This window comes from Chlorocebus sabaeus, chromosome 9 (genome assembly GCF_047675955.1).
Source record: "Chlorocebus sabaeus isolate Y175 chromosome 9, mChlSab1.0.hap1, whole genome shotgun sequence".
In the NCBI taxonomy this organism is placed as follows: domain Eukaryota; kingdom Metazoa; phylum Chordata; class Mammalia; order Primates; family Cercopithecidae; genus Chlorocebus; species Chlorocebus sabaeus.
In genome coordinates, this window is record NC_132912.1 from 115,661,886 (window position 1) to 115,674,274 (window position 12,389).

At 43.0% G+C, this 12,389-nt stretch overlaps 1 protein-coding gene across 50 annotated transcripts in view; it reads left to right on the forward strand.

The window, feature by feature from the left end:
• Nucleotides 1-12,389, forward strand: part of TCF7L2 (transcription factor 7 like 2) — a 219,728-nt gene that overhangs the window by 4,614 nt on the left and 202,725 nt on the right. For 32 of the 50 annotated variants that reach the window (XR_012094049.1, XM_073019359.1, XM_073019366.1 and 29 more), the window contains exon 4: nucleotides 9,689-9,757. The exons of the other annotated variants lie outside the window; for them this stretch is intronic. Coding sequence is in view for 31 of the 32 variants with exons in the window: in XM_073019359.1 (XP_072875460.1) it covers nucleotides 9,689-9,757 (69 nt within the window). In the remaining variant the exon portion in view is untranslated. The remainder of the gene's footprint in view (nucleotides 1-9,688; nucleotides 9,758-12,389) is intronic. 50 annotated transcript variants of the gene reach the window in all.

Sequence of the window (12,389 nt, forward strand, 5' to 3'; positions counted from 1 at the left end):
AGCTGTTTGCTACTAGGTTGAACAGATAAATAATCTGCATCTTGAATTCATTTTTGAACTTGGAATCCAGCATTTTAAGGAAACTGAGAGGGGCCTATTCATTGGGGTTTTATTTAGCCGGGCAACTTCTCTTTCTGGCTTGTGAAAAATGGATGTTTTTTCCTCACTGAAACAACATAATCCTTTCTGATACAAAAGATTTAGACCTTGGAGTGTGAAGGGTTAACGGTGGTCCTTCCCAGTTGTCCTCCCACCCCCCCACCTCACCCCTGATTGTTTTGACAACACTTTTCAAAGTGTGACATTCCAAGCCCCTACATAACAATGTAATATTACTGTAATTACACAGGTCATTACATTTTAAATAGAGAACAATAAAATGCTTATCGCCCTGAAAAAGAACAGGTGTTCTTACCCTTCTTTGGTATTTATGCTAATTGTTTTTCATCTCCTTCAGAAATATTTATGGCGAACATGTTTAGATTTCAATCTCAATGTAACCGTATTAATTCCATGCTAATCTTTATAGGTTGGGGTTTAATGTCTGCAGTATGGATTATAGGCTCAACATTCACCCAATAGGTCATATTTTAATGATTATAAATTAAATATGCCAGCGCTTTCCACTTTGTTGATATTGAAACTTTCTGAAACCCCAGAAACAAACTCAGGCATTTGGGAACCTAACGAGCTTATCTGAAAGACGTGTTTTTGGAAACTTTTGCCTGTTTAAGGGAAGGAGCTTTGACTGATGCCCTCTGTGTCTGATTGAGAAAGAATTTTGAGGAAAACAATCCTCGTTCTTGCCAGGAGTTCTTCACCTTGATTTTAATTTTACTGATAGGGATTTCATTTAGAGTCACTGCTGGAAGTTGGTCAGCTTTCTGTTTCTTAGCAAGCTGTGAAAAAGTTACCGGAAGGTTTCCGGGGGCTCGCAGATCAAGAATGCTGTTCTGTTTGCAGTGCTGGATCGCTGCAGTTCTGCATGCCATTAAAAAAAAAAATATTTGCTTTAGAAAACTAGCATTTTAATAGTTGCACCAGAGGCTGTGCTTTTAAAAGATTACAGTAGAAGTCTTTCCAGGTTTTGAATGCCTCCTCACATCCCACAAGGTGCCCCTGGCTGTGTGCAAATAGTGCCTAGATTTCTCGGTGGAGAAATCCTGGTGCAACTTCTCTCACACACGTGCAGTGGGTAAACTAGAAGGTATCTCAGAGGATTTTACATTTTGTCAGATGTTTCACAACAGGCCCCCCTGAATCACATTAAAAATGCACTGTCGAGAAAGGACAGCTGCAAATTTTTGTGTGGACGCGTGTTTCTGGACCATGACTAAAACTCCGAGGACCTTTCCCCCAGCTGTCTGGAAGTTATGTGGAAGTTGGTTTATTGGCAGTTAAGTATGAGACAACCTGGATTTAGCAAATGCTGTCTCCTGCACAGGAAGTAGATGACATTATATTGGGGGAAGGGAGGAGATTTCAGGCAAGGAGTGATTTACTTTTTTTTTTTTTTTTTTTAAATGCCGGAGTTGCCAAATAAATAAGCACTTTCCAGGGAAGTAGGTGTGAGCTTTTTAGTATTGGTGAGTGGCGTTAGATAATATATTTGACCGCATTTACAGTTCTTTTGAGGTGACACATTTCAAAGTTTGGAAAAGGAGGCTGAACCAAATTCTTGAGGGTCTTATTTTCAAAGAGGTGTGGGATGTGGGCATCTGAGTTTCTTCTGGGAGTGAATATGGGCAACCATGTAAGTAAATCTTCAACTCTGACTTATAATTGAGCACATTTGTGAAGGAAATGGTTAATTTTACAACCAAAGGCAAACTCGCACCTCGACAGGTCTGCTGAAAGAAATGTGCCCCAGTCTTTTGCTGGCAAGCACACCACCAGGTCATAAATCCACAGGCTTTATTTACAGCCCATAACACTTATGAATGTTAAGATATTTGACGCCACGTTGGCCTTATAATATTCAAGGTCCGCAGACATTGGCAGTAGCTCAAATTTCTCTCACTAATTATAAGCAATGAGATGGGGGGGGGTGGTATCCCAACGCAAATGCTACCTTCCCTTCTCCACTGACCCCCACCTCTGCGATCTGAGTGTACTGAGACAGACACCACCACTCCTTTGGCAGCTGACTTGTACGTTTCCTCTAGGCTATTGTTACACACATTTATAAAGAGCACTTTCAGGAATGGAAATTCAGTGGGGGCTCTGCACAAATGCCTTTTTCAAAAGCAAAGTTGCTCTAGGTGTTTGCATCTTTTTCCTTCTCTTTTCTCCCTTTTTCCTTTCCTTTCTTAATCCCGCTAACCCCCCCCCCCCCTTTTTTTTTTTTTTGCGATTACATTGCCTGTATTGTGCATTTTCCCCAAGAATACTTAAAGAAACCTGCTATGGGAGACAGCTCTTTAATTTATATGGTGTTCCCCTGAGTGGAAGGGAAAATGTACACATTACATAGTACACTAGTTAACATGAGAGTTTTTAAAAGAGTGAGGTGAGGTGTGAAGAGCGTTGATTAAAAGAATATGATAGGTGAGGGGAAAAAAATCCAGGTTTACATCGGGGATGGGAGGGCTGCTTCTTTGCGAAAAATGTACTGGTATCTGCGGGAGGAGGCACAGAAAAGTAGACAGGGGAGACAGAATAAATGCCTAAGAAAGATTAGAAAAGTGTAATACAAGAGGACAAAGATTTGGGCTTGGGGGAATTGAAATTGGAGATTGGAAGTTTCCTCATGGAGGGGCATGGGAGTACCCTGGGCTGGGCTATTACAAAGGGATATTGCTTTGCTCAGCAAAGATGGACTGCGATCCCTTCATTACCCAGGGCGTTCTACCTAGCCACAGATGTGTTTCCTATCAGTTACTGTGTAAGCATCTGGGGGTGGGGCATTATCTGTGGTGGAGACCGGAGTGTGAGAGAGAGGGCCAGTTGTCCTACTGATTTTAATTTATGTTGAAAAAGTGGGCTGTTCTGGTGTATTACAAACTGACTACGTGGTATAGGGGGGAAGTGGGATTCAGAGGTGTTTGCCAGGCCAGGAGAGATGATGGCTCTCATTTCTGACTGGATCCTTCCTGCTATCCAACCCAAACTTAAAGACCCAGGCCGAAAGGTTTTCTTTTCTAATCAATGGCATGCAGAAACTTACTAGCCCTCAGGGATAGATGTGAATCCCTAAACAGCTCATTACAAAGATGGGGCTGTGGGATCTTTGAACGGGTTATCAGCCGAGGTGTTCCTTGCTTTTCCCATGATAGGTTTTTTCTTCCTTAGGCACATCTGATTTCGGGCTGGTAATTCGACCTGTTATATTTTATTCTTTTTGTCATGCAGTAGCCCCAACCAGGTCGGTCTAAGGAGGAAGGAATGGCCAGGAGTGGGATCAGCCCTGAAGGAGTTAAAATTGCTCCCTAAAGTTTGGCATCATGAAAATAAATTTGAGGCCTGGTAGGCATTAGCAGGGCACAGCACATTTACAGAGCTTAATTAGTACGCACTGTAATTGTTCATGGTCTGCCAGAAGAAGTAATGTTCAGGAAAAGTGGAGTCCCTCTCTTGCAGTCTTCAGCTTGAAACCGATAAATCACTTGCATATTTGTGTAGTGATTCAAATGGAGCTAAGACCTCTCCCATCCCAACATGTGGTAAATTGTAAAGTCAATGAATTGCAGATGTAGGCTACAGTGAGATTCTCTAAGAAAATGCAGAATGAATGGGAAAGAGGGATGCTATAAATATTTACTGAGAAGATAACTAGATTCCTTCGTGCTGGGCCAATTATGATGTACTAAAATATATTAGTAAAATGCTTAAAAAATTGAGAGGATTTGTGTGGGTCTTTGGGTGGGTTGGTTTGTTTTGGAAAGGGAAATAAAAGGCACTATGTTATTGTCGTGTCAGTTTTATTAAGCCTGAATCACAATGGCATACCCAGGGAAGGACACATGAAACCCACATTAATGCAAATTAATTCGTTATGAGTTGCAGCACTGCAACTGCTAAGTGGAGTAATGATGGGGCATCATTTTAACAGTGTTAGTGTAGCAACTTTTAATGAAAAATGCTGTGTTAGGAACATGTCTCAGCACTTCAGCCCACGTGTTTTTCTATATGCTAGAAATATGTTTTGTACAAGAGCAGGAAACTTGATTCACTTTATTTTTTTCCGCCGAACAGTTTAAGAACTTTAATTATGTTTTGATGTTGAAAGAAAATCATCTAGTTTTTCTCAAAAATCAACCCAGAAATGCCTATCACCATAACCAAGTTCAAGCTCAACCGTTTTTTTTTTTTTTGAGACTTTACAGCACAAAGTGGAAAAACAATGAATGTAGCATTTCCCCATAGACCTACAGATAAAACTTTCTTGAAGCGACTTTTCCCCCTTTTTTTTCTTCTTAGAGAATTTTGGTCTCGGGCAATGTTGCAAGTCAATACTTCTTTCCCCAAAAGTGAGTAGGTGGATGCGTATAGAAGCTGTAAAAGTTAATGATCATTCTCTGACTCATAGCTGATGGTTTCAGGTTGAGGAAAAGAAAAATTAATGAGGGTAAATAGACATTTGATGGAACACTGAGACAGTAGGAGAGATCGTTCTTGTGTCTAAAGGCATGCATTTTGTTGCAGCAGAATTTCTGAGGCAGAATGCCAGGAAGTGAAAGGGGATGCTGTCGTTAAGTTATTGTTTGGGGATGGTACAAATGTTCAGTGTCTAGATCTTTGCAGGAATGTTTAAGCTCAAGTACCAGGCAATGCTGGTTTTGCCTTTTCTCTTGAAGTCAGAGGCCCCCCTTGGTACTTTATAAGGGCAGGCAGTCACCCAAAATCTTGGTCAAAAGTTTATTTCCCATTAAATGTAAAAGGCTCTCAACACAGGACTGGGGGCAGTGGGGTAGGGGAAGCTGGGCTCATAATGGCCTGTGGTTGCTCAAATGACTGATGACCTAAGAAAAGGTCTTAGGTACACTAAAAAAGTATTTTGTTTCTTAAGGTAATTACATGGAAATTAGATTTCAAGTGGCTCATGGTAGTAGCTACAGGGTAGAGAGGAAAGTGGACCAAAAAAACCAACACCTCCTAGGAAATGATCTGTTTCTTTTTTTATATAGATAAGAGAAAGCCAGGTGATTCATAAAACTGAAAATAAAGTAAATGTTCTACCTCTTCCCAATTTAGCAGGACGAATAGGCATCAAAAATTAATGTTCATTGTGTTAGAAGTTAGCTTAGTGCTGGAAAAACCAACAGAGGATTTCAGTTGTTTTAGTTGTCTTTGAGGAGGAGATTCCTGTGGTTGAAAAAAGCTGTTTCCCATTCCACGTCTGGATATCTCTGATGTTTTGTATCAGAAACATCAAATTTAGAGCCCAGTAGTGATTAGAAATAAGACGAAGAATCTAGATATGATGATAATAAGGGAAGGGGTTACTCTTAAAATGTTGGTCTTTACATTGCTGAAGAATTTTGCAAGCCTGTGCTGAGAACTGCCATGTCTTCATGGTTCTTCCTCTGGACAAGTGAGGGCTGAGGCGTTTGTGGGTGGTAGAATGGGGAATGGGCTTGGTCACTGATTTTTGTTGAGAGCTTCATGGGAAGGAATGAAGTGGAAAATACGTTGGAGTTCTCATCTGGTGACTCCCTGGGTACTCCAGGCAGGGAAGTGCCATTTTGAAGGTGTGAGGCATAGCTAGGTGAGAGCAGCCATGTTTGCCGGATGAGGAAATGATGCGGAGTGGTCTTAGAGCACTCCCAGTGACGGGTGCAGGACAGTCCCAAGAGATGATGCAGATGGGAACCGTTTTTTTTTTTTTGAGGTGGAGTTTTGCTCTTGTTATCCAGGCTGTAGTGCAGTGGTGTGATCTTGGCCCACTGTAGCCCCTGCCTCCCCGGCTTAAGCAGTTCTGCTGCCTCAGCCTCCCGAGTAGCTGGGATTATAGGCGCGCACCACCATGCTGGGCTAGTTTTATTTTTGTATTTTTAGTAGAGATGGGGTTTCGCCATCTTGGCCAGGCTGGTCTTTAACTCCTGGCCTCAGGTGATCCACCTGCCTTGGCCTCCCAAAGTGCTGGGATTACAGGTGCGAGCCACCGCTTCCAGCCTGGGAACTTGGTTTTTATTTTATTTTATTATTTGTTTTTTGAGATGGAGTTTTGCTCTTGTTGCCCAGACTGGAGTGCAATGGTGCGATCTCTGCTCGCTGCAACCTTCGCCTCCTGGGTTCAAGTGATTCTCCTGCCTCAGTGTACCAAGTAGCTGGGATTACAGGCATATGCCACCATGCCCGGCTAATTTTTGTATTTTTTAGTAGAGACGGGGTTTCACCGTGTTGGCCAAGCTGGTCTCGAACTCCCGACCTCAGGTGATCCGCCTCCCCCCGCACCCCTCGGCCTTCCAAAGTGTTGGGATTACAGGCGTGAGCCATCGTGCCCGGCCAGAACCTGGTTTTTAAACTTAGATATGCCTCAGTCATCTTGCCTTAGACCTCGCAATCTCACCTCATATTCCAAAGCACAAATGACCTACCATGTTTTATTCTTCCTTCTGGCTTCTAGAGAGAGAAATGATTGTTCCAGTTTAGAATGCCAGGGATTTACTGGTTGTTTGTACTTTTTATCTGTGCCTTAAAAAAATTAGATTATATCGAACAAGGCATCTTTGTTTTTTACAGGGAAGGAAAAAGCAGTGAAAGTATGCATTTTCGAAAGAGAAGTGTATTGGGAAAAGAGAGAGAGGGTGGAAACCCAAAGGAGAAACAAGAAAATTTTAAGTCCTTGTTGCGGTAGCTGGAGGAAGTGTAGCTTGGAAATCTCTCCAGCACAATGGTTGCTGGCTGGGAGGAAAGACCTGACTTAGACACAGAATAAGCTGCTTGTGCTGGGTGTGTTCGTGAGCTGGGTGAGGTTTTCTGTGTCGCTGGGCACCTGAGGGAAGTTATGTGGCTGGGGGTGGTGGGGGGCGTTAGAATGGAGTGTGGGTGTCTGCGCGCGTGCGCACGTGTGTGTGTGCGCGCGCGCGTGTGTGTGTGTGTGTGTGAGAGAGAGAGAGAGAGAGAGACAGAGAAGGTAAAATTAACTTTGTCCTATATGTTGATTTCTCTGCTAGAGTCTTAAGGAACTTGCAGCTGCATTTTTACTGTTTCAATTACAGGATTCTCTCTAGGATTGTTGGTGTTATTTAGGTGATGATGAAGGCAAGGATTAAGAACAGAACTGGACAAGTGAAAATTGAATTTGGATTAACCACAGTTTGATTAATTTATTCATAAGATTGTGACTATATGAATTTTTTTTCTACAACATATCCTTAGTTATCAGGTGTCCATTCAATTTTAATTGACAATATAAGATTCCTGTGGTTACCCTGTGTACAGATTGCCTAGGGGCTCTGCAGGGATTGTGGGAAGGAAAGCTTGGACAAGTTTCCATTAAGATCTGAATCAGGCGATTGGAAAAGAAGAGAATAAAACCAACTGAAAAGAGAGGGACAAGTTGTTAGTGTTGCCTACTCTGCTTGAAGGAGAACCCTCCTCTCAGACAAGAGCTACTTTCTGGCCAAGAATTCCAAGCTCGCAGAGAAACCTGTCCCAGGCACAGAAGTTGTTTTAACATGATGCAGAATTGTCACAGTAATTAGTGCAATCTCCGTTTACTGACTGGTAGTTTTTACAGAAAGGAGATGAGGACAAAGGGTGCAAAGTCATCTTTGTTTTTCCGCGGGTCACTTTACTTATTTGTTTTTATTTTTTATTTTTGAGATGGAGTCTCACTCTTACCATCCAGGCTAGAGTCCAGTGATGAGGTCTTGGCTCACTGCAACCTCTGCCTCCTGGGTCCAAGCAATTCTCTTGCCTCAGCCTCCTGAGTAGCTGGGACCATAGGCGCCCACCACGACACCTGGCTAATTTTTGTATTTGTAGTAGAGATGGGGTTTCACCATGTTGGCCAGGGTGGTCTCAAACTTCTGACCTCAGGTGATCCGCCCACCTCAGCCTCCCAAAGTGCTGGGATTAGAGATGTGAGCCACTGCGCCCTGCCAGCGGTTCACTTCAGATGCTGCTTCTGAGTGTGTGTGGGGGGCTGTGTGTGTGGGGGTCAGATCTTCTGTTGTTTTAGGGTACTGTGGTTTATTACTCTCCTTTGACAGGTGTAGGGTTTTTTCCCACCCACGTCATTGTGCCTCCTTTTAATTTTGATTAATACTCTGTTTGGGGCAAGCAGACTTACATTATATCTATCTGTAAATATGTATGTAATGTTTTCTGTTTGTTTATTTGGAACAGATAAAATGATCTCAGAGCCCACTGCATCCTAGAATGGGTATTTATAGACTTAGCCCATGAACAACATGGATTTACACTATTTTTTTTTATTGAGTTACTACCCTTGTGTTTGAGTTAGTTCAAAAGTTCTTATGTGATTTTTTTCCCCTTTATTTATTTTTTAAAACTGTGTGGACTGAATTGTTTTCCTTCCAGGGAGCAAGATACAAATTATCAGGATCTGAAACTCGCAGCGTAAATTACACTTTGTGCTAGTAACACAGATGTGTTCTGGTAGTAGTAATAGCACAGGAGTAGTAACAGTAGTTTGATATAATACTACAGATCCATGTTCGGAAATGCAGTTGATTTGCCTGTTGCAAGGAGGAGACTGGACGTCAATTTTCCAGGGTCATCTGATTCCTCATTATTAGTTCCTATATGGCAAATTAAAATGCATTTTCAGATAATTGTTGAGATCCTTTAGTGATTATTGTGTTGTTTATAAAATAAATCAGTAGATGGTGTTTGTGTTCCCAATTGATGGGATCCCAAGATTAACAAGTATTATTTGGGAAGATGAGAATTGGGTGAACAATCTTGCTGTTTCTTTCTATTTCGGGATACCTGCTTCTTTGATGGGTGGTCTCTAGGACTTCAGAGGGAAGGCTGAAGACAGACTTAGACCTTGGGGAGGATCTGAGCCAATCAGTGACTTACATTCACTCAGTTGCCACCTAATAGGTGGTCCTCCGTTAGAAAATTGGTGGCTTTCTGGCAGTGTTTGGCCCTCTCTTTGGGGAAGTGTGGATTACTAGAGTGCAGGTGACAGAGATGGCCTGGGATGGACAGCTTAGTCATCATGAAAGAATGTGTAAGGCATCGGGTGGCCCCTGAATTCTGTCTGACACATTTGTTTTCCCAGAAATAGAATTGCATTGGAGAGCTGGGGCCCAGTTATTAGAAATATAGGGGTGGGGTGCTTGTACTTGTTGCAGTCTTGTGGCTTCTCATAATCTTTTCTCTGCTAATCCTTCCTCTTGCCTACATGTTGCAATTCTGGTGACTTTTTGCAGCACACAGTTCATTTTTCTTCAGCATCCCGCTCAGCACACTGGCTTCCTTTATGTCTTAATGGGCATCCATCTTTCATTTTCATGTCATTAATTCTCACTCCTGGCCCCCACCTTCCCTGTATGCTTATTGAATAGGTGCTTTAAAAAAAAAAAAACTTTACCTTAGACTGTTATGATCATCTTATCCATAGCAACAAATAAAAGTACACAGGTCTTGATTGAATGCCAAGGCTGCAGTTCAATCTAGGAAGGTTTGTCTGCTATTCATAAACTGCTTAAGATGTTTTCTTGTAGTTTGTGACATAAGCAGAACGCTTTGATTTGGTTTCTTTCTACAGCTCCATTTTCAGTCCGGCAGCACACATTACTCTGCGTACAAAACGATTGAACACCAGATTGCAGTTCAGGTAGGAAACGCAAGAGATTCTGAAGCTTGAATTGTCTATGTGTAGGTCTCTTGTGTGTTTTATTCTCTGCCCCTTACCCCAACTGAGATGATGATGATGATGATGGTGGTGGTGATGGTGGTGCTGGTGGTGGTGATGGTGGTGGTGGTGGTGGTGGTGGTGGTGGTGGTGGTGGTTGAATCACTGGGGGAGAAGGGGAGCAAAGGAGAGAGAAGCAGGAGAAATGCTGCTGCAATTATGTAGAGATATGGAAAGAAAGAGAAGCCTGTGCTTATTGTAAAGAGTTTCTTGATTGGGTATAATGGGCACACAGACCCCAGCTTGACTATTTTTCTTTGCATAGGGAGGGATCTTGAATTGGGAGTAAGGGTGGCACAATGTGAATGGGAAGGCTTAAGGGGAGAGGTGGGAGAGGAGGCCATGCGACAGCCAGAGGGGGGTTTCTGGTGGATCAAAATCTTGTTAAGTGGTGCTAAGTATATCTCTTTGGACCTGATCATCCTGAAATGTTGGTTTCTCTTGGACCTGTCAATGTACAACACTAAATGTGCTGGAAGGGAAAGGCGACAGATCCCAGCTTCTGATGAGTGTCCTGTTTCCTGCTCACGTAGTACTTCCATTCTCTTAAATCCAAAGGCTAAACAAATCATGGACTAATATAGACTCGGAGCTGAACTGATGCCAGCAGAATGCAGTAGAGGAGGGAGAGCAGACTAATACGATTTTCGTCTGTCTGCCCGGCTTTGCTGGGATGGATGTACCTCATGGTGTAACTAATGGTACCGAAACTTCTTGAGTGTTCTGCCTTAGCCCTTCGAAGGGATTCTCTTGAAACCTTTTGCTGCAGCATTAAAGTCTAGCTGGAGAGCCTCCTTTTCTTGTGAGTTGATGTTGGTTTGTTAGATCATGTGCATTATTCCATGACTTCTTTTCTGGTGAAGAGCCCTTGCAGATAACTTGTCTGTGTTTGTGTGTATATGCGTGTGTGTGTGTGTGGTCTTAGGTAGCCGCAGCCACAATGCATCTTTGTAGCTCTGTCATCTCAGATCTGCATCTTCCTCGATAAGACTTCCAGATAGCTGTTTGCCCCAGGTAAACGGAATTATTCCGCCAGTGAAAAGCATGAGTCAGCAGACATTTTTATTTGGTGCATTCCTAGTGTTTCTGTACTCATTTTCAGGCCACAGCAACTTGTTTTTAAAATATTTGAGGCTGAGTGAGGTAGCTCACGCCTGTAATCCCAGCGCTTTGGGAGGCTGAGGTGGACGGATCACTTGAGGTCAGGAGTTTGAGACCATCCTGGCCAACATGGCAAAACCCCGTCTCTACTAAAAATATAAAAGTTACTCGGTGTGGTGGTGGGCGCCTGTAATCCCAGCTAATCAGGAGGCTGAGGCAGGAGAATCACTTGAACCCGGGAGGTGGAGGTTGCAGTGGGCCGAGATCATGCCATTGCATTCCAGCCTGGGTGACAAGAGTGAGACTCTGTCTAAAATATATATATATATATATATTTTTTTTTTTCTTCTTTTTTTGATTATTTCTGCTGTTGTGCTGACGACCTTCTTGTGTGCGTCTTTTGGGGGAAAAGTGTGACTCTTGATTTTACCCTTCTCAACCCCTAACTGTTTCCAAGACTGAGGCTGCAATTGTTCTTTTTGGCATGCTGCCGATTGGTCCCTCCTTCTTCCTTTTGATGGACAGCATAGTAAGTCTTGCTCCCAGAAAGTGCTTTAGATGCAGGACTTGGTTAGAGAACAAGCCCAAACCCTAACTCTTGGTGCCTGGGTGGATGTACAACTCTTGGTGAACGGGTGAATATACCATGTCCGGAGGCCTCCTACATCTCGGGGAGTGCTGGAAAATCTTGTTGCCTGGGGTGTGGGAATTGTTGAAGTTGAATAGGATAGTGATCCTTATCTTGGTGTGGAAAAGCTGGCTGGGGCCATGTCACTGGGAGACTAGCCCGGACCAGACCAGCTGTTGTATCTTTACACCCGTTGCTGAAGTGCCCCTTGTTAGGCTGAGCAGTTTGTCTTTCTCCAAACCACCTGGCACGGTGCAGGCCATGTGAAGCTCTTTCTCAGGAGGAAGATGGAGTAAATTACAGAGCTCATTGTTTTGGAGGACTGAAACCATTACTATTCCTCCATGAACAGGTAGTATTGTTCTCCTCTGCTTCTATTTGCTAAGGCTTGATGCCCATGTGGGCAAACAGAGAGACGTTTTATTAGAGACCCAGAGTCATGCTTTTGCAGCGTTCATTCTCCCTCAGTCTCTGCTAGACCCGCACAAGGCCAAGCTAAATGGCATCTAGCTGTAATTTTAGTTTGATCATCAAAGGATAAATGGCAAACAACAAAACCAAAGAAGCAAAGGGAAAAGAAGGGGAAAGCTTAGACAAAATGAAATTGTTCCCAAAGTACATTGGGGTGCTCATAATCTCTTTGCCCTGGTACAGCACAGACCAGACATGTTCCCTTCGCTCCATTCTCCAACTTAAGGCTAAATGCAACACGATTGTCGGGGCAGAGTTATTGTCCCTGGAAACTTAAAACTGTTTAACCTTAATAAACACTAGATTTCAATAGGAGCTGAGCTGGTTGCTCTCCTAAGCTACATCCTAAAATAG